This window comes from Carettochelys insculpta, chromosome 27, assembly GCF_033958435.1.
Source record: "Carettochelys insculpta isolate YL-2023 chromosome 27, ASM3395843v1, whole genome shotgun sequence".
Lineage (NCBI taxonomy): Eukaryota > Metazoa > Chordata > Testudines > Carettochelyidae > Carettochelys > Carettochelys insculpta.
This window is the reverse complement of record NC_134163.1, coordinates 12,716,591-12,743,652: the sequence shown is the minus strand read 5'-3', so window position 1 is coordinate 12,743,652 and position 27,062 is coordinate 12,716,591. Positions and strand designations below refer to the sequence as shown.

The window sequence follows — 27,062 nt, the reverse complement described above, 5'->3', positions numbered from 1 at the left end:
TAGAGTTGCAAAGTAGTTTGAGACCATGAATTTCAAAGGAGTTTTCGACCATGCTAATCCCAGTTGCTTCACCTAAGATTAAGGATACATTCTGTTTGACAGACAGAGCTTTGAGGTGGTTTTTTCCATGTTAGCCCAGAGTTAAAACCTAAAAATACTTGTCCGTTGATTAGAATCTAAGGCAGGCATCCTTTTCAATTACTGCTGGATGGCCACTCAATACTCCTGGTACAGGCGTTCCAGGCCACTAGTGAACAAAAGCAAGAGAGACATACACTCAGGGAACAATTGCGGCTGCCATGGTGCACCAAAACCCAGAAGGTCCACATGGTTGCACACGCCAATGCCTAGTGTAGTGACTGAAGCAGTCTTGGCATTAAAACACTCACAGAATTCTGTTTAGCTGGAGTGCAGAGGCTACAGAGAAACAGTTAGTTGCAGATACATGCTGCTTTCCTTCTACATTTAGATAGCGCAATGGTCACTTGGTAGAAGCTGGGAACCCATATTCCAGTTCCACCTTTGGCTGTTCTCCAAAACTATGCATACCCACCCCCAGAAATGTCACACCATAACTCCTACCCCACGCAAAAGGAGCCACATCATATACATCTGAACACCCATGTTCCCATATCTTCTCCCCAAGGTTTGTGAAGGAACTAAAAACAAAGGCTGTTGGGGGGGGGGGGGGGAGAGATGGAGAACACTGAAGAACTGACCCTGCTGAGCACCTACATACTCCAAAACTTTCAGTTACAAACAACCGATTCAATTCTGACACATACCGAGCTTTCTTTGTAGATGTAAAAGAAAAAACTCTACTAACGCAGCTTCACCCTGCTATCTGGCCTTACAATAGATAAGGGTTGGGCTTCAAGGGAAGGAATTCTGATGTGAGGAGGAGGCACCTTCAAGATAAATCATAGTTTATTGTAAGCCCGTGTTACGAACATCGGGTTTGTTTGTTTTTTTAAATTTCATTTACTTCCACTATCTATTGTTATGTATTGACATTGAATTTCCAAAGATTTAGTCCAGGCTTTGGTATTGACACCTCCTGCAAACTGTAACGACAGCAAAGTACAGAAATTAACTTGCACAAAAAGAGAGTTTGCTTGGATCAAGTGTGAGGATGGGGATCTGCTCGATTGTGGTCAAGATGTTCCACCTAATTGGGCCTCAGTTACCCCCTCATTTGAAGGGGAGAACTACTACTTTATAAGATGCTTTAATATGTACTGAAGGGGCTTTACACAGAATACTTTGCCTTGTTTCTAGGCACTCTCTCTTTCGTCACATGTACTAGATCAATGCTGTTTTGTTTGGCTCCCAACACGGCAAGAGGATGTTTAATTGAGAGGAAGGAAACTTATAGAATTACTCACAAGATCCAGTTGTGGTGGCACACAGTATTGGGATGAACAGCAGTGTCCGCCAATTGCAAGGCACGTTTTTTCCTTGCAATGTGCTTCCCAGGGTAGATCTGGATGCCAGGTTATCCGTCAAGTTTGGCTAGGCTTATTTCACTCCATGTTTTACGAAAGACAATGGGAGGGAGTGGGGGGGGGGAGGAAGCTCCCTCCCCATTTTTCAAACAAGGAACAGAAGTGCAATTGCACTTTCAATAACAGGAAAAGCAATCTAATGCTTTGTCACCCCACACAGGAAGCAGCTGACCAGAGGGTTCCACTGGCACCTCACCCTAGAGGGCACACAGCTTGCTAGCAAAGGAAGACAGCAGAGGGAAAGCAGACTGCTCGCTTTCACAGAATGGCTTTTTCCAGCAATCAACAGCTCAGCGCAGACATTGCAAAAGTACTCTGAATTCTAGAATACAGAGGAAACAGCTCGAAAGAGAAGCATTCTTGCAAGAGAAGCTAGAAGGCCAGTGTTCACGTCTGGCCTCTGCACCTGAGCCCTACAGAGGGACCAGGAGTCCTACATCACATCTGTCAGTTTGGATGCCCTGTTCTAATAAACCTTTTATCTCTGCATTTTGAGAGTCTCTTCTCAATGTAGGAACACCATTGTGTATGGATGCATGAGCTAAGATAAGTTTGCTAGAGCTATTAATCCATTTATCAGCAGCAAGCGAATCAAGAAATAGGATTGTGCTGTGGCACAGTACAGGGAACACTGCATAATTAGATGCATTTCTTCTTTGGATGCAATCCACATCAGGCATTGCAACAGGATAACAGCCCAGACAGACAAAGCCCTAGCCCAATCAGAGAGTCAGTGGAAGGTGCCGGACGGTAAGGTGAGGGCACAGAACCACATGCACCCCTGGAGTGGTGCATAGCTATGTGCCCCCTACCCCACTGATGGCATGCCCCTAGACTGTTAATGCATCCTCCCCTCCTGCCCAGACCCCCATCTCACCTCTGCCCTCCCTATCTCATCCTACTCCTGCCCCTCCCTCCCAAAACCCTCATTCTCCACTCTGATCCCTCCCTTTCAGACCCCACACCCCCAAACCATCCTGTACCCTTCTTCCCACCCAGACCACCACCCCCTCCTGCACTCCCTCCTGATCAGACCCCCCCCCCAGTCCACTCCTGCACCCCTTCTCCCTCGCCTGCTCTTGCACACACCCCTTCCCACTCAGACCTGAAGCCAACTTTGTGGCAACCCCACCCACATGAACCCCTCATTTTTGGCCCCAACCCAGAGCCTAGAGGGGTCCACAAAATACTAGCCCTGGCACTCCCCCAGGCTCCAGGGGAATGAGGGGAGTGTCTTCCCCCCCCCAAAGTCACTTGCCTGGCACCTGACTGATTTTTCTGAGGGTCAGCAGCCCCCAACCCAAAAAAGGTTCCCGACCCTTGTGCCGGGCTGCTGGCCGAGAGCCACCTACACAAGTGCCTCCATGCCAGAGCTGACCTCTGGCATTTCAGCGCATCCCTCCCCCATCTCTCAGGGGTGAAGCTGCCCCAGGACACAACCCTAACCCTCTGCACTCCAACCTGCACCCATACCCTCCCCCAGACTGCCCGCCCAATCCCCTGCCCCAGGTCACAACCACCTCCCTGATTCTGCGCCCCCTCCAACCCCACTCCTCTACGTCAGAATCCTTTCCTGCACCCAAACCTGAACCCTCCCCCCACCCCCCCGACTCTGCACCCCCTCTGGCATCCCAATCCTTGCCTGATGTCATAACCCCGTCTTTTAACCAAACTCCTTCCCAGATTCCCTGCTATGCTGCCCCATCTCCTGCAACCCAGTTCCCTACCCAGTGCTCCCTCCTATACTCAAACTCCACCACAGACCTTGCACTTTCCATTAATAATCACAAAAAACTGTAGTTGCCAAATTCTTGGAGTGGCGCCCTGCCCCCATCAAAAGTTATTGCCCACCACTGCCATAAAGTGTCCGGACATACAAGAATATTCCATTACGGTCTCATGCTTTACTGTTTAACACAAGGTTAATCTGTTTTGCAATTAAGCATTCTATACATCAAACCACAGTATCAGCAAATCCACAGTACCCCCCTAAGCCACTGATGATGGGTACCCACCTGCACTGAACACTGAAGGGATGGGGAAAAAGATGAGGACATGTGACATCAGTTCAAGCTTTTCTTGGTTACTGTTCCACATGGGAATTAAGGAATGCTAATTTACACATACTACTGCTCTTCCCGGAGTGCTTATTCAAGGAGATTCACAAATAACCAAGGCTGGGTCTATAAAGGAAATCTATAATTTTCCTGCCTCACCATAATTCATTCCCCTCTGCCCTTACTTTAACACAGGAGTGTTAGCTATCAAATGGTGACTGAGCAACACCATTGCTGTTACACCTCACACTATACATTGGCTCCACAGCCATCAATGGGAAGACAGACACCGCAGAGACTGTCAGGGGAGTTGTGAATCACTACTTCATTGCAGCAAGAGTTTAGTGTTCAGCTTGTTCCAGAGGTTCCACCAGACAGCACTAGATTCTTCACCTTGTACTATCTATGTACTAAAACTGCAGATGCAAGTAGTAAGTACAGGTGGAGCATGCTGAATAATAATCCAAAATTCCTCCTACGCAGCAGACGATTATCTACGGTACTCCATAGTGCCCTCTGCTGAACCTCTGATTTGTCCCAAATCAATTGCACACACATATTCACATGGCTTTAAAGTGGGTTTGCAAAAATACTGTCTTTTAAATGGGACATTAATTTTCGTTTCTGAAGACAAGGATTTTTACCAAAACATAAAATGGTTTAAAAAAAAAGTAGTGTTTCCATTTAGACAACCCCCTGCAGCATTTGCAGCCCACACAAAAGAAATTACGTTAACACCGAAGGCCTGAAAAGTGAGATCAGCTAGAAACTGAGTGAATCTGGCTGGCCTCTGTTTTCAGTAGCCACAGCAAGGGAAGCACAACAGAAGAAATGCACAATTTTTTTTTATTTAAGTGGCTGAGAATATTTTAGAAGTCTTAAAAAATATTATACTCAAATTAAGTTTTTGCAAAGCACAGGGTTAAACAGGAAGTAGAACTTTGAGCCTCAAGCAGGATTATTCACTCCCTTTCAATCAGAATATTTTCACTGAGTTAGAACATAACCCATGAGGTTTGGCTTTTGTATGTCCAACACACATTAAAATCTCTCTTATTGTAACAGTGATGGCAAATTCAGCTTCAAGTCCTGGGGCTTCTTTGCTTTTATGCTTTAGTTATAATGTGTGCAGAGTTCTTATTACAAGCAATATGCTAAGATAATATGCCTTGGGTGCTCCAGAACTATGCAACTATCTGCAGCGGAAGACAAGACATTTCTTACAAGTCAAGAGATAAGCAATCCCATCGCCACAGCATTAGCACCAGCAAAATAATCTTGCCCCCCGTCCTATGCTCTCTTAGAAAGTGATTACTAATTAGAGATGAAATCATTGGACTACCTCAATGATCAAGAGTAACATTACTAAGCAAGGGAGCCCCTCTGTCCACTTCCAGCCCTCTTCTCTCGTGGTCTCTAAAACCAGGAGGTGGCGAAAGAACTTGTGCAGGAAGGTTTTACTCTCCAAAAGAGCTAGAATATTAGCTGTGCCTTTAACAGAGCAACGGAAAGGTACAGCAGCCCCAAGCCCGCTGACCAGGGGGAGGGGCAAGGGGCAGAGAGGACAACTGCCCCAAGAGACTGGTTCTCCAGCTATCTTAGGCTACTTTGAAATGCTGCAGCAGCACCATGGTCCAGACAGTTCAGAAGGCTGACTGGCCTGGGCCCTGCTCCTTCTGGGACATACAGACGGGCTCCCCTCCCATCTGACCCCAGGGCCCCTGCTGGCTGTCAACCCCACAGAACAGCCCAAGTCAGAAAAAAGGTAGGGAAATAATGCAAGCCCTACCCAAAGAGCCTCAAGCTTAGCCTGGCCTCTGTCCAGAAAGAACATTATTCCATCAAAAAGCTATTATTCTACCCCAGGATTCCCAAGTTCATGGATCATCTTCGCTGGTAGGGGAAGTCAGCCTTCCATGCCTGCATCAGGCATGGAATATTACACTTCACAAAGAGGATGTTTACACTGAACATGTTTCCAGCCCCAAGGGTTTCAAAGTGTGCCATTCCAATTACACCCACCAGTTTCTTCTGGTGTTTTCACCGGAATCCAGAAGACACACCCAAAGTAAACTGAGGACTCTAGCAGCAGCTTGCTAAGAAGCAGGGAGCCTGATGCAAGCTGCAGAGTAGTTGCAAACTGGCACAATCAGCATGAGATGAGGTGCAGCCTGAGACTAGTAAAGAATGGCTTTGCAGACCACCCTTCCATAGCCAAGCCACAGATTTCCCTGGCCTCTTATTTTAAAGAGGTAAGTAGCAGTTTGACCACTTATGGCTGAGGTGAACTCCCAGCTGAACAGAAGTGCCACTCAATTCAACTGTATAGCTAACATCAAGAAGCCACTTCTGGAGACACCCAATGAAGTCACCAGCAAGTAAAACGTAACAATGCTAGCCCCCAAATAATCTAAAGCGTGGGCCGCTGATTTGCGTTTATGCACCCAAACTGGATAACAGAGTTATACACAATGATGTGTGTGTCACTAGAAGAAAATAAAAACTTTTCCATTTTTGGATATTCCGTGCGCTGCTGTACATTTCTGACAAACGTGCACAAAGGCCCATGATAAGGCATTTGAGAGGAGTTGTCAGACAGATCTTGAGAACAGGATGGATGCAGAAGGTCACCAGTGACGAATTATATAAGAAGATAACAGCCGAAAGAGAACCTACTGCAGAAGGTAATACAATGGAAGGTACAACTATTTGCTTGTCGTTCATTCTGTAGATATGCCCAAAAAGTCAAGACCCTGGTATTTGGCATAATGGACAGCTCAGGAAGGAGACACAGACCCCACAGAGAACAGGTAGATGATATAGCATATTGGCTTAGTTCCTGTAGACTAGCTGTGCACTGGACAAGGGAAGATGCAAAGAAATAGTGAGGGAGGCATCGGACATCAACAGGCACTGAGCCCATGGTCGATGATGACGATGGGTGGCTGATCTGTGTTTCTGCACCCAAGCTGGATCACAGGTACACAAAATCATGCGTACGTCACTAGAAGAAAATCAGCATTTTCATTTTTGGATATTCCATGTGCGGCTGAACATTTCTGATAAACCTGCACAGAGGCCCATAATATGGCACAATTGTTAAAATGAAGAGCAAAACTGCAACAAATCAGAAGCAATGCACAAAGCTGACATTATCCTCTCACGCATTAGGCAAGCTGCTTTAATAGCACCAAGGAAATCAGAGACAATATGGCCCTCAAGCTGTAAACAGAAACTGACAATACAAGGGATTCCCCCCGCCCCCACACAGACTGCATTAACTTTTTGAAGTCCATATATGGAGAAGGCCCATATCCCGCTGACTGTTTGGAAATTAGCAAGACAAGACTTCTCTAGACATTTAATTTCACTTGGTGTAAGGGGTACTGAATAGTCTGACATTCAAAAAGTCTGCACTGCCCAATGATTTAGAAATGTTAACTCAACCTCCCTCCTTCCAGTTAAGAATCAAGTTGTTTCACCTCATTCCAATACTATTATTCCCATTCAGCATCCATCAACATCGCCTGCCGGTAAATCACCTTGTGCTTTGACCCTGCCAAATGTCCCAAATGAAGCAAGACTGGATCAATATTGGATGAGGATAAACGAGAACAAAAACAACAAACAGGGGTGTTAAGGAGGTGCACACACAGCCCTGAAGTACGCAGGTATTTCGGTCTGGGGGTGTGCACACAAGCCAGTAGAATTCCATGCTACTCAGAAATACACCAGCTAAAATCTGCAGGCCTCCCCATGCCCAAAGTTAGGCACCTAAAAATCAAACTCTCGGAACCTAAATAAGATGCCTTATTGTCAGAGTTAATTAACACTTACCACCACATTCTATCGGATTAAGATAAGATGCAGATCCTGACAACCTGCCACCATAACCTGTGACTGAACAGAGGTCTGTCTGTGGTGTTATTTGCAGGCTCTGCGACTAAAATCTCACTAAAATAAAGTGATACTCCTGCTACCACCTGCTAGCTCTTTTTGAATGTTTTTCTCACTACAGAGTAAAGAAATAAGTCCCAGTGTTCTGACCAAGTTACATCCTGCCTAAAATTCCCCGAGACAACTTTGGAGATACTATTCCACTCTAAATTGCTGTGAATCGTCAAAGAGCTAATGAGCTTCACCCCTGCAGTGACTGCACTTTATTTCTGTATCAGTCTGAATAGTGCTGGGGGATATTTTCAGATAAACAGAGTTAAGATTAGGAACAGAAGTCTTCCTTTTCATGACCAATCTAGCTCTAATGAACCTCTTTCACTGACAGCCACCCAGAATTCAATATGTGGCGAAAGGACATTTACCCCAACTTTGGAAGCTGGCAGCCCCTGCCTCAGCCCAAGTTTGATCTGAAATGTTCTGTTGGGGTGAATTCAGCCAGATTCCACTCAGGACCAAATTAGTATGTGTTTTCCTGATTTATGTAGCTTCTCCCCCTGTTAGTGTTCATAGTATGTTTCTGAGCCTGGTCCCCATTTCCCAGGCTCAGCTTCCTAAATAGACCGTGACAAGAACAGGTCTCCACACTAAATTCTTCTCAGTCTTCTGAGTGACTTGGCAAGTTAATTGGAAAACAATGCCATAGTCTTAGCGCAAACCTTTTTTTCCCCCCCATGCCATTCATTAACTTGCCATGTTACACTCTAGTTTTATTTCTTTACACCATGGCCTAACTTACATTAAACGCTACAGCCATCTAATATTAAAAATACTGAATTCAGTTGTCGCCTTGCCTGTAAAACATTATATTAAGACTAGAAGCTAATACTCCATTAAAAAAAAAAAAAGAATCCAACTGTGTGTTACCTACAACCGAGAGGCTTTAGAAAGAAAACGTGACGTACTCCCTTCCTCGCCCTACTGTTATCTAGTGACACAATCTGTGCTGAATAATTCTCAAAATCCCTCAAAACAGAGTTGCATCCACGTGCATACAGATCCGCACACTGCAAGTGCTTAGAAAGGGACTTTTTTTTTTAAAAAAAGTGAAAGGGTTATCACACACCCTGCCTAGCAGGCCTCAAACTCTCTCATGAAAATATGTAAACATTGCAAGGTGGAAGATGCTCAACTGGGGCAAGCTGGCAGAGGGGCCATGCAGAACAGAGCCAGTCACGGATTCTTTGACATTCCAGTCACCTAGGGACTGCTCACTGAGATCAAACCCAATATGAAAAAATTCATTATTCTTCCATCAGATAACACAGGTAATAACACTGAAGACTTGAACTCTGCTTCAGGCAGCTGCACCGATCCAGAAGACAAAGCAGAAGGGGGGCATGAGAAGAGATATTTCCAGGGCAGTTCCAGCAACCTGGGGGCAAATTGTGTGTGCTTGGCTTTAAACCCCAATGGCACAATCCCCTAAAAATGTCTAGCAATGGTTCATTATCCCTGTGCCCATAAGCATAACAGAGGACTTCGAGGTCGGTGCTGTTGTCTCCATGCAGACAAGCAGTGCAAAAATTAAGGAGACTTGTCCTTGATGTCCTTCACCACAATAAAGTAAACACAGTGCCAACCTTGGAAGTCACATTCCTTTCAGGCTGATTACTAGTGATGTGTTAGCAAGAACAAAAGAAGGACAAGTGAAGGCACTGGAAGCCAGGAGTTACTCCGTCCCACATACAGGCCCCCTTCAGTCCTGAATCATTAACCTCTGGCTAACATACAATATAAGTCAAAGGTGACCTACAAAAAGAGTGGTTTGTCTCTTAAAGAAAGAAAATGGAACTCTGAAAACAGAACATTTTGAAACAAAACCACTTTTATTCCAGAACTGTGTTCACATGGGGAAATTATTCTGGAATAATTACTTTGCAATAGTCAGCTACAGTGACTCAAATCTCCCCATGTAGAAAAAGGCCTAAGATGTTAGCCTCTTTCACCTTTCAACCTTCTGTGCATGGTTACAGGAAATGTGTCCTGTTTATTGGACACGATATAGTCAGGCTACTGTTTTACTAAAAAGCCAGCTACAGAGAAAAAGCATCTCCACAGCAACACGGTATACAGTAGCTTAGTTAAAGCCAGAAAAGTAAATTTGTGTGGGGGGGGGGGGAATATATCAAATTATTGCAAAGATTTCCTAAACATTTTCTATAGTCACAAACTTGCCCGTATAAGTTTTAGGTAAACTCCAATAAAATACAGAAAGGTGTACCAGTACCACGACCTGAGAAGAAGGGGGAACAAGCTACTCAGAGTTTTACACTTTAATCTTCGGAGCTGGATGTGAGAAAGAGACCTGGCTTTATCATCTTTCAAGGCTTGTGCTGATCTGCTCTCCAGGCCATGTCCTGACTCCAGTTCCCGAGTTTCAGCTTTGCTAAAACGGTATATCCAGTAACCTACTTTACAAAATGTGTCTGAATTGCTGAGAGTGAACCAAGGTCAAGTATCATAGAAACAGGTTCAAGAGGTAGAACTGTCCTCTTGACTCATTCTGTTAAGCATGATTAGAAGCCTGTCTAAAGCTGCTTAGGAAGTGCTTCTCACTGAAACCACATATACTACATGTCAGCACCATCAGGGTTTGACACATGGCCATGAACCTCTGACCAGAGGAACTATGGGTGGAGACAGAGAGTCCTCCTTGTTAGGCTAGGAATAGCTATGCTAGGGAGAAAGTTTAAGCTGAGTCTGCATTATTTGATTTACCAACCAAGCCAAGCCCTGCTCTCTCTACAGCAGAGTAGAAACTCTGGATGCTCATATATCCTTTGTCTCCTTCAACAAGAACAGCAAGAGCATGGTGGTTCTGAGACATCAAGGAAGAGATTAACTAAGCTGCTTCAGAGCCCATTATTTCTTTAAACTGCAGTATAATGTTTGATTTGTTCTTCCTACCACCACTGCTACCTCCTCAGCTCCTGGGTAGACATGGGAAAATTACCCCACCCCCCCCTTAAAAAAAAGCCAAATTAAAAGCAGTGGTTAAGGTCCCCTGGGATGAATCAGGAACCCAGCAGAACTGCATTTACAAAACCACAGCTGGCCAACTTGACCAACTGTTAAGAATTGGTTCATCTTGTTCCACTTGGCCCTTCCAGCATTTCTTACAAGGAAACCGTCTGACTTCTCAAAAAAGCCATTAAAGTACGAGGTGGCATTTGGTGGCATCTTATATTAAGTACCCTACTGAAAGTCAGGAGATGTGGGTTCTATCTCCATTCCTGTCATAGACTGCAGCTTTGTCTTCACTAGAAGAAAACATCTGATCTTACAGTGTGTTCTTCACATTCACCTAACAAACAAAAACTACAAACTGCCTTGGCTTCACTAGGTTTTCAGTATTTACCACACATTAGCTAACACAAGGAATAAATCCCACCCCTTCTCCCCTGCATCCTTAGGCTATAGCTGCACTATAGTTGCCATGTTGGGATCCATCTGTATCCCAAAATAGCAACTCCATGGCTAAACACCGCACTCAAAATAGCAGTGCTACTTCAAGCGTGGCATTCCGGTTCCAGTACCCCTTAGCAGAAACTTCTAAATAAGTTAACTCTAAACTTATACAAGTTGCGTGGAGCAAATTGCATAAGTTATTTTGAGGTACGGCTACAGCATAGCCGTAGACTTGCAGTGTTACTTTGCAACAGTGACTTCACGTTTTTATTTCTATCTGAGGCTTTAACGCTGCTGTCCATGACTGGAGCATCCTTCATGTGAAAAATCAGTACCAACAGTAAAGTCCCTTGTGGAGTTGCATGGTCTCTCCTCAGTTTCCTGTTTCTCTCTTTCACGTGGGGAAGTAGACTCTGGTTAATCCTTGAAAACTGAGAAGATCTTCTGACAGAAAAATCACTGAACCATTGTGGAAAAGGCTACACGAATATCTTTTATACCCTGCCTGCAGCCTCTACCAAACTACCCTAATGTTTCTGCCCAACACCACCCATCTGGGACTGTTAAAAATGTGGTTACATTTCAAGTGCCAGGATTCTGAGGACAAGTACCGAATGAAATCCAAGCAACCAACCCTCAAAAGACCATGCTTATGCCTGAATATTATATTTTAGTGCAAGTACATAGCACAAAAGCTTAAGAAGTCACTGCTGCTTCTCATTTGCAGTTAGCCAGCTAGTACAGCAATGAGCCATCAACAGTTCAAATGAAGCACTGAGATCTATTAAAGCCTCCGACTTTATTAAAGGTATGCCAATAACAGCTAGCAGATCCTTCCAAAGAACCAGAAGAGGCATCAGCTCTACCCAAGCACAGCTTCTTATAAAAATCAAGTAATTAAAAGACATTTTCCTGCAATTCAATGGCAGTTATGGGAATTCCATCTGGGCCCTCTGGCCTTTACCATCACATTGGGACCCAGAACATAAGGGGGTGGAGACGGGCAGAGAATCCAAACAAACTCATGACCGCAAGATAACAAGGTGAACCTCAAGAATCTGCAAATCTAACAAAAAGTGGCTTAGCAGCTCAAATTATAGTCATGGCCAAAAGGCTGAACTGGATTAAATTAGCATAGAAACTGCATTCGGCATTAATGTAGAGCTAACAAGTGTCTGCATAATGAAGGGAGACAGGCTGAGAGTTTAGGATAAACAAGCAGGGAAGAGGGAATGAATCATAAATGACTGCTTGTGGGCTAGGTACGAGAAAGATACCAATATCAAAGAAGCTCTTAAATGCCAGACCCATGCAACACTCTCTCTCATACTCTGAGGTTATTGCTACAAGTAATAAACCAGTCTGCCTCCATCAGACTAATAATTATGGTACAATCCTACAGTGCCCTTAAACTGAACCACACATTGAATCGCACAATAAAGATACAGACACTGCATCTGGGCAGAGTCTTTCTGCCTGGGTCTGTGGCCACAGGACAGTCTCAATCAAGCTAGCGCTCTAAAAATAGCTGTGGAGACATTATGGTTCAGGCAAGAGGGCCAGAGGGTGAGAGAAAAGGGGTGGACTTGAAAACCTGTGTTCCAATCCAAGCTGCAGCATCTGTGCAAGCTTTTTTATTTAAAAAGGTACAGAAATGCAGACATCTCCAGTGTAGAAAGCAGCCAGGCCACTTCCCAGAGGAACAGTTATTCATAAAATTAGGTAGTAGTGTGATCCACAACAGTAATAAGAAAACTAGGAGACTCCGATCTCCTCCAAATCCATTTCTCTGACCTCATCCCCAGCCTCTGGCAGGGGCCCTGCAGCCGGGGCTCCAGCCCCATGCTCCTGTCCCCTCCCAAGCTACATGGGGGAAAGAGGAACAGAGCTGGAGCCCCACCATGTGCCATTCCTGGCATATATGCCAGGGGGTGCTGACCCTTGGCCTCATTCATCTGTCCCTGCGCTCAGACAAACAGCAGAGTTTCTTACTCTACAATCTCTATGTTTTCAGGCTAGTTTTAGAATTTCCAAGCTTCTGTTTCAATTGCTCTGGCTTTATGTCTCCCTCACTAGCTACCATTTAGAAGAAGTATTAATATACAATTTAAATGCATCGCATACGTTTTAAATTGAGGCAAGAGGAGACCATCACCAATGTTAGTGTATGGATGTGCGTGCCCTCCTCTACGTATACTAATCAGGCCAATATGACCTCAGTCTTGTCAAGACGGGAAGGTTAATTTTTACTTAAACCAGTGGCATATATTTAAAAAACAAAATAGAAAAAACAGATCCTCTGAAAAAGATTTTACACACACCTTCACCTCCCCCCTCCCCGACACCAATCGGTGGGGCTGGGCACTATTCAAATCACAATATAGCTATTCGGTATGCATCCTATGTATCACTAATACCTGGGCACAGTGATTTATGTCATGGAATTTCCCCTTTTGGGCCAGATTTCCTGAATCTAGTAGGTTTGAGACATGTCTCTCAAGCTGTCAATTTGCTTTGCTGTTTAAAAAGTTACACATGCAATATCCTTATACCTACCAAGTTCACAAGCAGGTCACCTCTGCTTAGTGTCACAATGACAAAGCAGACTGTAAGAATGGGTTCATGCCAAAATCTAACCAAAGAAGGGAAAAGACAATGGGTCTTCTAAAGGAAAGGTTTACGTTTTCCCCAGTCAGACCTATTAGAGTACTCAGTGGTTTGAGCATTGGCCTGCTAAATGCAGGGTTGTGAGCTCAATCCTTGAGAAGGCCTTTTAGGGGTGTGGGGCAAATAGAAAAAAAAAAAAAAATATCAGGGATGGTGTTTGGTCCTGCCAAGAGGGCAGGGGACTGGACTCAATCTCCCAAGGTTCTTCCCAGTCGTATGAGATGTGTACCTCACCTCTCAAGGTCCTTTCCAGTTTTCTAAGATAGGTATAGAGCTGCCCAAATGAATACCACCACTGACCATCTGTCCAGTATCTTGTTTCCAGCTGTAGCAAGTACCTGATACTTCAACGGGGAAAACTCTTGTAACGCAGCTAGCTAATTGTCCAAAGCACTACCTGATTGGAGGGGCGGGGGGGTGGGGGCGGGAAGAGGACAGCAGAAAGGGCAAATCCTAATTAACTCCATGCCAGTGGACCTTTAAGAATGAGATGTTGATGTTACCGTCCCCTCTACAGGTAACCACAAAACAGCTAAATGTGTTTTTTTAAATCCCTAATATCCCTGATCACAAGAAGTGCAAAAAAAAAAAAAAAAAAAAAAAAAAAAAATCATGCTCACCACTTAAAAAAAAAAAAAAAAAAAGATTTTCCCAGCACAGACAAGACTTTGGACACAGATGTAGGCACAGCGTTCCCCAATTCAATCAAGGCCATTCTACTTCTGGTTAAATCTCTCTTGTCTGGCACCAGTCAGGCCTTGAGGGTGCCGGGCAAGAGAATTTGCCAGACGATGGGAGGTCAATATTGTCAAGCACAGTACTAACATTGGCACTGCTTCATGGGCTCTTGAAGACTTTTATGGGTAAATTACAGCTAAACAACAGCACAGAACACTGACAGGCAGGAAAAACTTTATGGGACCATGGGAAACTTGGCCAGCCCGCTGATAAGTGTCCGGCTAACTAAAATCATGCCGGATTACAGAAGCTGCTGGACTAGAGCATGCTCAATGAGAGAAGTTCAACCTGTACATGAAACATCTTTGCAGCCACACTTTGTATTAGGGCCTGATCCAAAGTCCAGTGAAGTCAACACACAGATGTCCATTGACATCAGTGGACTTTGTTTCAGATCCCATAAGCATTACTGGGCTTTGCCAAGTCCTAAAAAAAATAAAAGGTGAATTGCTCCATTGACAGAGTTGTAAAAATTCTCCAAACCAAGAAACAATAAAGCCCACCTGCAGCAGAAGTGTCTAGATGGAAATACATAAGGAATGGTTTCCTAAATTAAAGAGTTCACAGGTGGATACAGGACTCTTTGGCACCTATACGAAATGAGTTTGTAGAAGACGAGAAAGGAAATTGCAAACTCAGGGATTTACATTTATTTAATCCAGATGAAAACAAATAACCAAAAACAATTTCTAATCTATTTTCCATTTCCCTTTACAGATCTTTTCTCTATTCTGGCTACTACTAAGTAGTTTTTCAGCTGTGTAAGGAACTATTTTAGAACAAATGGACTTTTAGTAAGCATGAATAATCTCACACAGAAGATGGGTGGAGGATGATGTGTGTTGGAGATACAAGAGATTTAGAATTAAAAAATATTCCTTACCTGTGGCATCAGGCTTAAGTCCTGATAAGGCTTGTATTCAACTACTTCACCTGACCTTAGTCAAGCAATACCGACGGGTCACAGAAAGCTGCATGCTGCACAAATTGGCAGACCAAGAGTCTATCTACATTCTAAAATGTCATCACGTTTGAACATTATTGTGAACAATTTAGTTAATGACCCTGATTTAACTGTCAGCATACAGTAGAACATGGCATTCCTCAATCAGAAAGAAAAGTGAATACAGTACAATTTTTGTAATCTAAACTAGTCCAAAGACCGCATTTCATTAAATCTACAATGGCTTTGCATGAGAATGGAGTGACAGAACACCATGCCAGCCTCAGATCCAAATTCTTCATCTATCTGAGGAAGAAACACAGCCTGGCAGGTGCAGTACAAACTTCCTCACACTGCCAGCTGCATGTCTCAACCTGATCTCAAGGTGATCCTGTGCCTGGGAGGAGAATTCAGACTCCATTAACTCTCAGCTTCTCCCAAATACTGGTAACGGGACAACTGACAGCTAAGCAAACAGTTGGCAAGACATGGGCACTTGCTTTTTAGACAGCCAGCTGGCAAATGTTCACACCCCAAATGCAAAAGGTACTCCCCCCCCCGCCCCCATTACAGGAACTTCCAGACACAGATCTATGTGACTAACCAGGCTGCATGCCATCAGCACAGCCAAATCAGTCAGTCACAGAAGCTGTTTTTGTTTTGTTTTTTTTCAAATCAGTTACCACCATACCATGTCAATTATACAAGAGGATTTCCCCTCCAACTAAAGCAAAGTGCATAAGCTGCTGCAAACTGCTTTTACTTATCCCCAGTGAAAGCCTCACCACGAAGAAAATCTGATGAGTAACAGCCTAGTAGATAATGGCCTTAAACCTCTTTTGGCAGTTGCTGCAGATGCTGTTTTCTGCAGGAAAGTCAGAGACTTCTTAAGGGCCCAAATTCACCATTCTGCCTTCTCTCCCACTGCAGCTCACCACCCTTTGCTTTACTTTTTTCCCCACACCCTTACATCACGCTTCTCACATTTGTGTAGAACCAGTCCAAAGGCATGATAGTTCTGTATTCAAGGAGTCCAAGTCTAGGGACTCTTCCCACGACAGAGAGGGCACAGAGCCCAGAAAAGACAGCTATCCGCATCCTTCAGCACACACAGATGAGCACCTGCTCAATGACCCATTGGAGCTGCAGAGACCTCAGGAGCAGCTCTTTCTAAGTCACACTGCAGCACAACTGCTCATTCATTTTGGGAGAGAGAAAGAGTGGAAGAGGCAGCTCAGGAATCTCACTACTGACCTGAAGAACGCAGCTGTGGTGGAATAGGTCTGAGGAGACCCCTTCTGGAAACGGAAACTCATATCACAGTTTCTGATAAGCAAGCAGGGACAGCGTCTATTAAAATAAATGCAGACTTTGCACAGGGAGATACTGTTTTGAATTACACTTCAACAAGGACCCATCATCTTCCCAAGCTTTAGTCCCTTGCATGGTCCCTGTCGACCCAGGCCGCGTTGGTATAGCACAGCCCCCATCCCTACTCCAGGGGGTGGGGGAGGAGCGAGGGATTCCCATGGTTGTTTCTGTGCCTCTCTACTAATCTGCATTTGGAGCCCTCTGAAGGGTAAACGCTGAAATACAGGTCCAACGTGTTCCACTGCCACTGCTACACACAATGATCTGATCGCAAAAGCTCTCATCTTCCCCAAAGTTTAAAGCAAATGCACTAGCCTGTAAGCCTGCACAAGCAAATGAGCTATTCAGAGCTTAACAGATTTCTCCCAGCTTCAACCTGTGCGTCTCTGGGAGGAATCCTGGAGAAGGATTAAGAGCAGGAGCATCCAATACATTTGGCACTCGGCACATGGGGTAAAAAGGACAATGCATTGTGGTGAATATGGGAGTGGCTAGCCCGCAGCTCTTGGAGCCTTTAAATGTGGCTCCTCCTGAGAGCCACACGTGAGGAGTGCTGTCCACCTGCTCAGCCCTAGCGGCGAGACACTGGCATTGAATTAGGTCTGGGGGCGGGGTGGGGTATGCCTGGCTCAGGGGAAAGGGTATTTATTTATAGCTGGGGGGCTGGGAGTGTCTGGCTCTATAAAGGTTTGTATAATATGATGTACCAAATATGAAATGTTGACAACCACAAATGTGGTGGTATTTGAATTCCTATTGGAAACCGGTGGGTTAAGACAGTGGGAATCTTTTTCCTTACTCGCTGCAGGCACTCACATACCCCACACCCTCAGTCACTGTTCAGCATCCAATGTTACAATTCCCATTGCCCCTTTCCCAGCTGCAACACCAGTTCTTCTACAGACAAACTAGAGGTTCCTACTACTTCACAGCTGAATCCAGGCAACTGGCTTCAAACAGATGGACAGAATAACACAATCAGATCAGGCACAGACACCTTTTCTGACTTACCTAAAGAACAAAACTTGTGATTGGATGGTGCATTAAAAGCCAGCTTTAGACAGTCAATAAGCACAAAATGCATGACCGGTTACAGGAGCCTAACACGTGCCCAGCCCCATCATAGGCTTCTGCCACATGGCAAAGTTGACAAGCTCTCGATCTGTCAATGAAAGCAGCGAGTGGTCACATCTCTTGCTGACCTACCCATTTCAAACCCCAAGAGATTTCTAATGAGCATGGTATTGAAACCGGAACGTGATTGCTGAGTGCGGTAAGTACTGTGCAGGACACCTGGGACATGTACAGAAAGTCAAAGGATTTAATTAATTAAGAGATTATTAACATTTAGTTTTATTAAACTTGAGTTGCTGGAGACAAATAAGCATCTGGTTTTCTTCCACCTATTTTGGCATCCCAGTGAAGCTCACCTTTGTATGACCTGTGGTAACAGCTAACCATAACACTGACAGAACAGCTCAGGCCAAACCCTTCCCCACACAAAAACAGGTTCCCCACCATTACACAAAAGCATTTAGCCCTAGCAGAAGCTACAGGAATCTTAAGTCATTTGCCAAGAGCAGAATGATTAAAAAAAAAAGCAAGAAAGCAAACTGCTCAAAAGACTCAATATTTGAAGTTCCCTGATGCTCCTGTGGTAGGAGACAAGGTTAAGACAGACAGAAACGAAGGGTCCTGTGGCACCTTATAGACTAACAGAAAAGTTTTGAGCAAAGACTCACTTCATCAGATGCTGGTCAACACAGAGTTAAGATAGAGTTATTCTTGCAGTGTAAATGAATCAGGGACACGTACTAACCATGCTGCAGCCTTGACTATTAGCCAGAAACCATAACAAAAACACAAGAGTGCAGAAAGGATGAATTTGTTTAAATAATCAGGGCCTTCAGCAGGACGGGTTTAGGATGGAATTTCAGAAAGAGCTCTCCCTTCACCCCAACTGCAACCCTCCTAGGACACCCACCAGGTTACAGCATAATTGTGCCCAACTGAAATAACATGGTTTGATTAGGACTATCATGGCTTGGGTCCATTTATACAATCGTATTTGAGATCAATGCTATGGACAGTAAGAAATCAGGGCTGGAGCATGGGCATTTGAATGGCAGGCTTAGACTGCACTGCCAAGAACTTGGTGCCCAGGTGGCACATGTAGGGCAGACAGGCCCTTAAGTCTCAAGCAAGTGAGGATCTATGCAGGTCCTCCAGGTCTCCAGACACCATGTTAAGACATCTGCACCCTCACCTGAAACACCACACATTCACAGGCCTTGGTCTTGCTGGAGCAAAGACCAATATTCATGCCACCATTCAGTTGCTCTATGCTAGGCAAAGGCATTGAAGCTTCTTCACCTCCAGCAAGCACAAGAAGGCATGAACAGATGCAAGGTTTCTACAGTCATAAATCTCCAGTCTGTTGCTGTGTCATTCAGTTGTTATTTTGCCAGTCAAATTCAGTTAGGCTTGAATCTGAAATTCTAGCTACAAACTGCCTTATTGTCTGCTAAACGTTCTGCACCAGCGTCAGCCCCTATCTTGCTTGGGCTTCTCCCTGCATGCAGCATTGGGGGCATAAGAAGGAACAGAGGATAGTGAGAGGTGGCCTAGTGGCAAAAAAAGGGAAAGATTTTGGTCTCAAATGGCATCAGCTAACAACTGGGATGCTTTAAAGTGAGTTAACTAAAAATCACAGCCAGATTGAACTGTTGTTTGGAAGCAGACTATCACTTCAGACAACAAATCGGGAACTTCACTATGTACATTTGAAATAAAAATCTGCAATTCAATCACAACCTTTTAACTCTTCCTCCTCAAAACAGACAACAGTGATGTAGGGGTGAAGCTGGAAATACAATCCCTGCACTCTCCAGCAGAGCACATCTCTCATTATGAAAAAAAAAAAAAAAAAAAAAAAGACATCTCAAGGCAAGATTTTTAGGCACCTCCCCCTCAAGGATTAAAAAGTCACAGTCTCCTTGATCTTATGGGATCACACACTAAGCCACCTTTGACAACAGCTTTTTAAAGACTATTTCTAATGTCCTTTGACATCTTGGGAGTATGGAGAAAGGGGTAATGCCTTCCAGACAGCTCTTCACTGGAATCAACTGGATTACAAAGAAGTGCTAAAGAATTTAAAGTATTAGCTTTTCAACAAATGTGCTGGTGAATGGTGTTAAATTGGTATTTATTGTCCATAGCAGGTGAAGTGCAAGAGAGAACAAGGAATGCCCCCTTCCACACCCCTTTCCCAGTTATGTGTCTCAACATTGACTGGAGGGCATCACATCTCTATGGAGAAGGAAGTTCAGACCCTGTAGTTATCATGGGTTTCTCTTGTAAGGTCAAGAGACCAGCTAGGGCTAGTCACCGATGTAACCTTTGCTATGTGAATTCCTGCCCAATTGGAATTAAACCAAGACCAAACTTGAGTTAAATTGGCCCCTGAGCAACGATCAGACAGTGACACACCTCAGTGCGTACCAAACCGAAACACAGGCAGACTGTTACCCAGGAAGCTTGAGGCTTTGTATCCTAGGATCTACACTACAAGTGATTCAATCATTTCAGTCCTTTTTAAGCATTGTTAGCACAGATCCAAAGGGACAATTACAGAATTCCTCTACTCACGCCAATAATACAGACCTATGCCTATTAACCATGGGCCAGTCACAAGGGGGCGTAGCACAAGCAACTGCAAGTACAGCCAGCAGGTCTGACAGCCACCAAGAGTCCTGGGGCAAGGTGGGAGGAGGGCCCAGCTCCATGCCCAGAAGAGGTAAAGCCAAGGGCAGCCAGCACTTAGTGCCGTAGGGACCACAGCACACCCTCCCAACCTCAAACTGCGCAGAGCTGTGGTACAGTGTTGCTGTGGCACTTCAATGGGACTCAGAGCTCCAGCCATTGCCCCTGCCCACGTAGAAGAGGAATGGTTGGAGCTCTGAGCCCCATTGAAATACGAGGCCCCAAGGCAACTGCCATTTTTGCCCCCTCATCAACAGCCCTGAGTGCACCAATACCGCTGGTCCAATTACTTTCCCACTGCAGTAGACTATGACGGATTATGAGTAGGCCCCCACTATAGCTACGGTTACCACTTAAACTACAGACAACATATTCATTTATGCTCCTAGCCCCTCGTGTATGGAAGGGCATCCTACTCAGATTATGTCAGAGGGCAGTATGATATGCATTCTATGGACAGTGGACTCAAACAGCTCACTGGGGTAAATGAGTTTAAATTACGTTTAAAGGAAGGCTCCTCAAATCTGACTGTAGCAAAGTTTTAAACAAGTCTGGCCCCATTAATGCTGCATCTGAACACTGCTCTACCTGGAGTGAGGGCACTACTGGGACTGGCTGCCCAAGTAAGCTGCCCAGGCAGACTGTCCCATATTTCTATATGCTGTCATAATAAACCCCCAGCACAAAGTTTAAACTGGTGGAGACTTACGTTTAAGTTACACAGCAGTAGTGCCTAGGAGCTTCCAATAGGGCAGAGACTGACTCAAAATTAACACGGAACAAGCGGATGAAATTAACTAGTAAGTAAGGGAGGGAAGAACAGGTGACAAAAACAGGCCATTTTAAGTACAGAGAGCTAAAATAGTGCTGCATTTCCCAAGTGGTGTTCAGAAATGAAAGTAAGGGTTCTGCAAGAAAACGATCAGGGGTCTGCAACCTGCAGCTCCGGAACTGCATGCAGCTCTCAGGAGTCATTTGTGGCTCTGGATGCTGTTGCCGCTGACTCCACTGCAGCTCCCTGCCATGCCACTGCTGAAACAGTAGAACTAAATTAAGAACATAAGAATGGCCATGCTGGGTCAGACCAAAGGTCCATCCAGCCCTGTAGCCTGTCTGCCGACAGTGGCCAGTGCCAGGTGCCCAAGAGGGGGTGGACCAAAGACAATGATCAAGAGACTTGTCTCCTGCCATCCCTCTCCAGCTCTGACAATCAGAGGCCAGGGATACCATTCCTACCCTTGGCTAATAGCCTTTTATGGACCTAACCTCCGTGAATTTATCTAGCTCTTTCTTAAATTCTGTTATAGTCCTAGCCTTCAGTCTCCTCTGGCAAGGAGTTCCAAAGGTTAACTATGCGCTGAGTGAAGAAGAACTTTCTTTTATTGGTTTTAAATGTGCTACCCATTAATTCCATTTGGTGTCCTCTAGTTTTTGTATTATGAGCACAACTAAATAACTTCTCTTTATTCACCCTCTCCACACCTGTCATAATTTTATATACCTCTATCATGTCTCCCCTCAATCTCCTCTTTTCTAAACTGAGAAGTCCCAATCTTTTTAGTCTCTCCTCATATGGGGCCTGCTCCAAGCCTTTAATCATTTTAGTTGCCCTTTTCTTAACCTTTTCCAGTGCCAGGATATTTTTTTTTTTTTAGGTGAGGTGACCACATCTGCACACAGTATTAAAGATGTAGGCATACCACAGATTTATATAGGGGCAGTAAGATACTCCTTGTCTTATTTTCTACCCCTTTTTTAATAATACCTAAACATCCTATTTGCCTTTTGGACTGCCTCTGCATGGACGTTTTCAGGGAACTATCCGCAATAACTCCAAGATCTCTGTCCTGATTAGTTATAGCTAAATTAGCCCCCCCACCCCCATCAGATTGTAAGTATAGTTGGGGTTATTTTTTCCCCAATGTGCACTACCTTACACTTATCCACATTAAATTTCATATGCCATTTTGTTGCCCAATCACTCAGTTTGATGAAATTTTTCTGAAGTTCTTCACAGTCTGCTTTTGTCTTGACTATCTTGAACAGTTTAGTGTCATCTGCAAACTTCGCCACCTCACTGCTCATCCCTTTCTTCAGATCATTAATGAATAAATTGAACAGGATTGGTCCTACGACTGACCCTGGGGAGACACCACTAGTTACCCCACGCCATTTGCAAAATTTACCATTTATGCCTACCCTTTGTTTCCTGTGTCTTAATCAGTTCTCAATCCACAAAAGGACCTTCCTTCTTATCCCACAACAACTTAATTTACATCAGAGCCTTTGATGAGGTACCTTGCCACAGGCTTTCTGGAAATCTAAGTATACTATATCCACTGGATCTCCCCTGTCTGCATGGTTGTTAACCTCTTCAGAGAGCTCTAACAGGTCAGTAAGACACGATTTCCCTCTGCAGAAGCCATGTTGACTTTTGCCCATCAAATTATGTTCTTCTACCTGCCTGACAATTTTATTCTTTACTATTGTTTCAACTAATTTGCCTGGAACTGACGTTAGATTTACCAGTCTGTAATTGGCAGGGTCACCTCTAGAGCCCTTTTTAAATATTAGTGTCACATTAGCTATCCTCCAGTATTACGTACGGAAACTGATACAAAGGACAGGTTACAAACTAGTGTTAATAGTTCTGCAATTTCCCATTTGAGTTAATTCAATTGGTTTAACAGCTGGCAGGGCGTCAAGATGGATTCCAACCATTAAACCAACTGAATTTAGTTCCGTTATTTCAGTGGCAGCAGGGCAGGGAGCCGCAGAGAGCCCCTCACTGGTAGAGTAGCCAGTGTGCATGCAATGGGGGAGGAGCAAGGGCAGCCAATGGCTATCCGGAAGGGGAAATGGACAGGCCCTGCAGTTCCGGCATCATCCTCACCTTTCATTGGCTATGACCGGTCTCTCGTGTAGCCATAGGGTGGCCAAGGAAATTGGGCCCTCAGGACTAGAGCGGGAGGAGCAGTGGTGGCTAAAGTAGGCTCATCTGCCATGTTGGGTAATGGGAGGAGCTCTCTTGGGCGGAGTTTGTTCAGATGGGGCTAGGCTGGGGGCCTCTTTGGGTGGCAGGGTTAGTCCCAGGGGCTGGTTGAGGGCTGGGGTTAAGCCATATATAAGACTTAGAGGTTCCGAAAAATTCTTTCGAGTTTAAAAGGGTTCTGTAGCCAAATAAAATTAGAACACACTACCTTAGTACACAGACCCTGGTGGCCACAGAAGTTAAAATTTCTGAATAGGCTGCTCTGATAAGTTGATATTACTGAACAAAATAACCACCAGAGAAGCTGAAAACAGTAAACAGGACACAGAAGACGTCTATATAGAAGTTCCTTTTAGAACAAGGCCTCTTTCACAGACCCCTCTCCCGCCCAGTTAAGGTGACAGGTTAAGCCAGGGAATTCTGATGCACTGGAAGGAGAGCTTTTAAACTAAGTTTTAATTAAGGAAAAGGCAGCCTCCTATCTTTTTGAAGCACTCCTGATGTAACTGGAGAACTTGGGGAGGGGGAAAGAGCAGAGAAGGGGACAAAGTAACACACATGCCTGTACATGGTGGTGAAAAACACAAGGAACACACCGCAGGAAACATTATCCATTAACTAGCAGTTTACTTTTATAAGCAACTGAAGCCAGCACAGCAGAGACAGCAAGGTACTAATGTTTGATTTCTTGATTATGCTGTAGCTGACCCGATTCACTTTGAACCTTCAAGGTTAGAACATAAACCTGAGAGCTAAATCAACAGAAGTATCATGCAGGATGAAGTATCATCCAGCAGTCTTCCAAACTAAAGGCACACATACACCTTAAGCCCAAAACATGAAGTCTACTAGGTCAGGGCTCTACACGCAACATGTAGCACCTGCAGAAGTAATGCCAGAAAAACAACAAGAGACTTTTAAAACTTCTTGCACACGTCCCTCCTAAGATCTGCTGCCAAAAGAATTAATTTATGCAGCTTAAGGGTCTTGGTTACTCAAGATAAACAAGCCTATCTTGCATGGCTATACTGAGCAGCTCATTGCAGAAAATGCAGCGGTTTCTGTAGTCACTGCACGCATCATATGTAATATCAATAAGTAAAATGAACAGTGTTTTTCTCTGCAACTTATTTTAATGATTTCGCTGGACTGAGTTGTTTGTGTACCGATTTCTCTACCAACACACAACACAGATCTTGCTTTAAGCATTTTTATCATAAATCGTGGAGTGACATGAAAGTGGGCAAATATCCTCCCCATTTTACAGGCAGAGATATGCGACTTCCCAAGAGCATACTAATCAATAGCAGATCCAGAACTAGACCCCAGGTCGGCTGATGCACACTCGTGCCCCACACACTGGGTCATGCTGCCACCTATTTAACAGGTGCCTAAAATGTACAGGCCTTAAGCACATACTATCAAGTGAAACACACTTGTAACACTGCATCCTGTATATGACTATGCAGAGTTTGACGTTTGTTTCAATTATATGCCTTTGGTTATATCAAGTGAACACAATACAACTAGCCATGTGCCTCTTTTGAATCAGGCTCCAGAAACTGGGGTTCCTTCTGCTCTGTGACAATACTAAGGAATCCCTAACATGCCAATTTTTACATACATAGAAATGTTTGCTGACAGGCCTCTGAGTGACATTTTCTTTCCTGTTTCCCACTGTTGTATGGTATTTGACAACCATTCTTCAGCCCAGAGTGGATTGCATTTCAAGGGGAAGAAATTCTTGTCTTTATATAGTTTGTAATCTCTTTCAAAACGTAAGACTATATATAGTATTGTACAAAACGCAGAATGCCATCTGGAAAATACTGACCAAACTTAACCCCTTGATTATTATTAGCTACAAGACACTCATACTCACTTTTTAACATTTGCCTCCCCATTGGGGATCCTGCGTAGTTTCTTCTTCTTCAGGATTTTGACAGCTCTCCTACAGAGGGTTTCAGAGTCCAACATCTCCTTGACTTTGCCATAAGACCCTTCTCCAAGCAAGTCCCCCATCAGGTACTTGCCAATGAGCTTGGCCCTTTTGCGTCGGGGCTGGTAGATGACTTCCGTGGAGTCAATGCGATGGATAAATGTGTCCATCCCCACAGACATCAGTTCATTTTCTGCAAACATACTCAACTCCTGTGGTTCCTGCACATCCATCCTGGATTTAAGTTCTTCGACCTGTTTTCCTTAAGTGCTCAAGGCTTTAATCCTGCTCTTTAAATTTCCAACACTCCCTTTTACTCCTTCTTCAAATAAAAGTTATCCAGAAGATTGTACAAACATTAATTTAAAAAACACACTATGAGCTGTTTCCAGCCACAGACGGTCCTACAAAATCCAGTGCCTGGCTCCAAAAACTCAATGTCGTATTAACAAGGAAAAAAAAGAAAAAAGTCTCACCAGGTACTTTCTCAGTTTGGGATTTGTTTTTGACCAGATCTTACCACTTGCTTCTTTCAGGTCAGCTTGTTCTCACATGGCCTTCTACTGGGCCACAATGGGTTCTTAAGTGCTAGGTCATCCTCAAACTTTAGAGCCTCAGATAAACAAAAAGACGGTCAAGTCTCCTTCCTGACTTTCCATTACCAGCAGGGCATGACTCCCAATTCCAAACTGCACGTTGCAGGGTCTTTTATTCTTCCCTGCTACCCTGAATTCCCAGGTATGAGAGCTAACTATCTTCTCAGCCGTTTGGTAGCTGGAAACAAGTTTCTTGGAAGGTGCTTTCAACACCTATCCTAATTCCTTCTTTTCCCACCCCTGTGAAAGTTTGAGGCCTTCTGCGTCTAGCAAGATCTCCCAGGGGCATCCTTCAACCACCTGGATCGCGCTTGACACATGATGTGTCACCACCACTGGTCCAGGTGTCAGGCAGGCAGACTACACAAATCCCTCTTTACAGTGCGATAGCAGGAGTGAACTCTGCCCCCTTCCAAGACCCAGAAAGTTGCACGCGGGTGATAAGAGATGGTCATTCAGGAGATGCTAATGCCGTGGAGCCCTTTCTACCCATTAACACCCCTCTAATCTCACCCCCCCCACGAGTTAATTAGGAAGACCGATCCACCTAAATTCTCCCTCCCTCTCACCACACATCCCCCGCCCCCAAAGAGGGGTGAAAACGAAGCCCCCGTACACCCAGCTCAACAGAAGTCAAGGGAGCTGACTTCACCAGAGGGAGCTGACCCACCCCCCACGTATCCTGCCCCCCCAACAGGGGATCAGTCGGGGGGGGGTGAGCTGCGCTCTCCCCCCTGCACGGCTTCCCCCCGTCCCCGATCAGTGAAGGGGGGCAGTTGGCCCTACGCTGACACAGGGGTGGGACGAAAGCTACAGCTGCTCGTTCCTCCCGCCCCAAGGGCCTCCCCTGAGAGGGGCCCCGCTCCCCCTCCCCACGCCAAGGCTCTGTCGGGGGACCCGACCCCCCTTCCCAGCCCAAAGGGACCCCCCTGAGGGGGCGCCCCGTAGCCTCAACTCCCCCCCCCCCCGCCCTATGCCTGGTGAGGGGGCCCGGCCTCCCCGCTACCGCCTCACTTCCGAGCGCTCCTAGCCGCCTCAGCCCCTCCTCCAGCCGCCGCAGCTAGCACGCCGGCGCCATTTTGTTTACCTCCCTCCCCCCCTCGCTCGCGCCCCGCTGCCTGCCC

General features: G+C 45.0%; 1 protein-coding gene across 2 annotated transcripts in view; it reads right to left on the bottom strand.

Annotated features, from left to right (window-relative positions):
* The window catches only part of STK11 (serine/threonine kinase 11), a 71,041-nt gene extending 44,267 nt beyond the window's left edge, over positions 1 to 26,774 (bottom strand). Inside the window, exon 1 of one of the 2 annotated variants that reach the window (XM_074978542.1) lies at positions 25,286 to 26,774. In XM_074978542.1, coding sequence (XP_074834643.1) covers positions 25,286 to 25,575 — 290 coding nt within the window. In that variant the 5' untranslated portion in view covers positions 25,576 to 26,774. The remainder of the gene's footprint in view (positions 1 to 25,285) is intronic. The other variant, XM_074978541.1, reaches the window with a different exon arrangement.
* Positions 26,775 to 27,062: the final 288 nt, after the last annotated feature.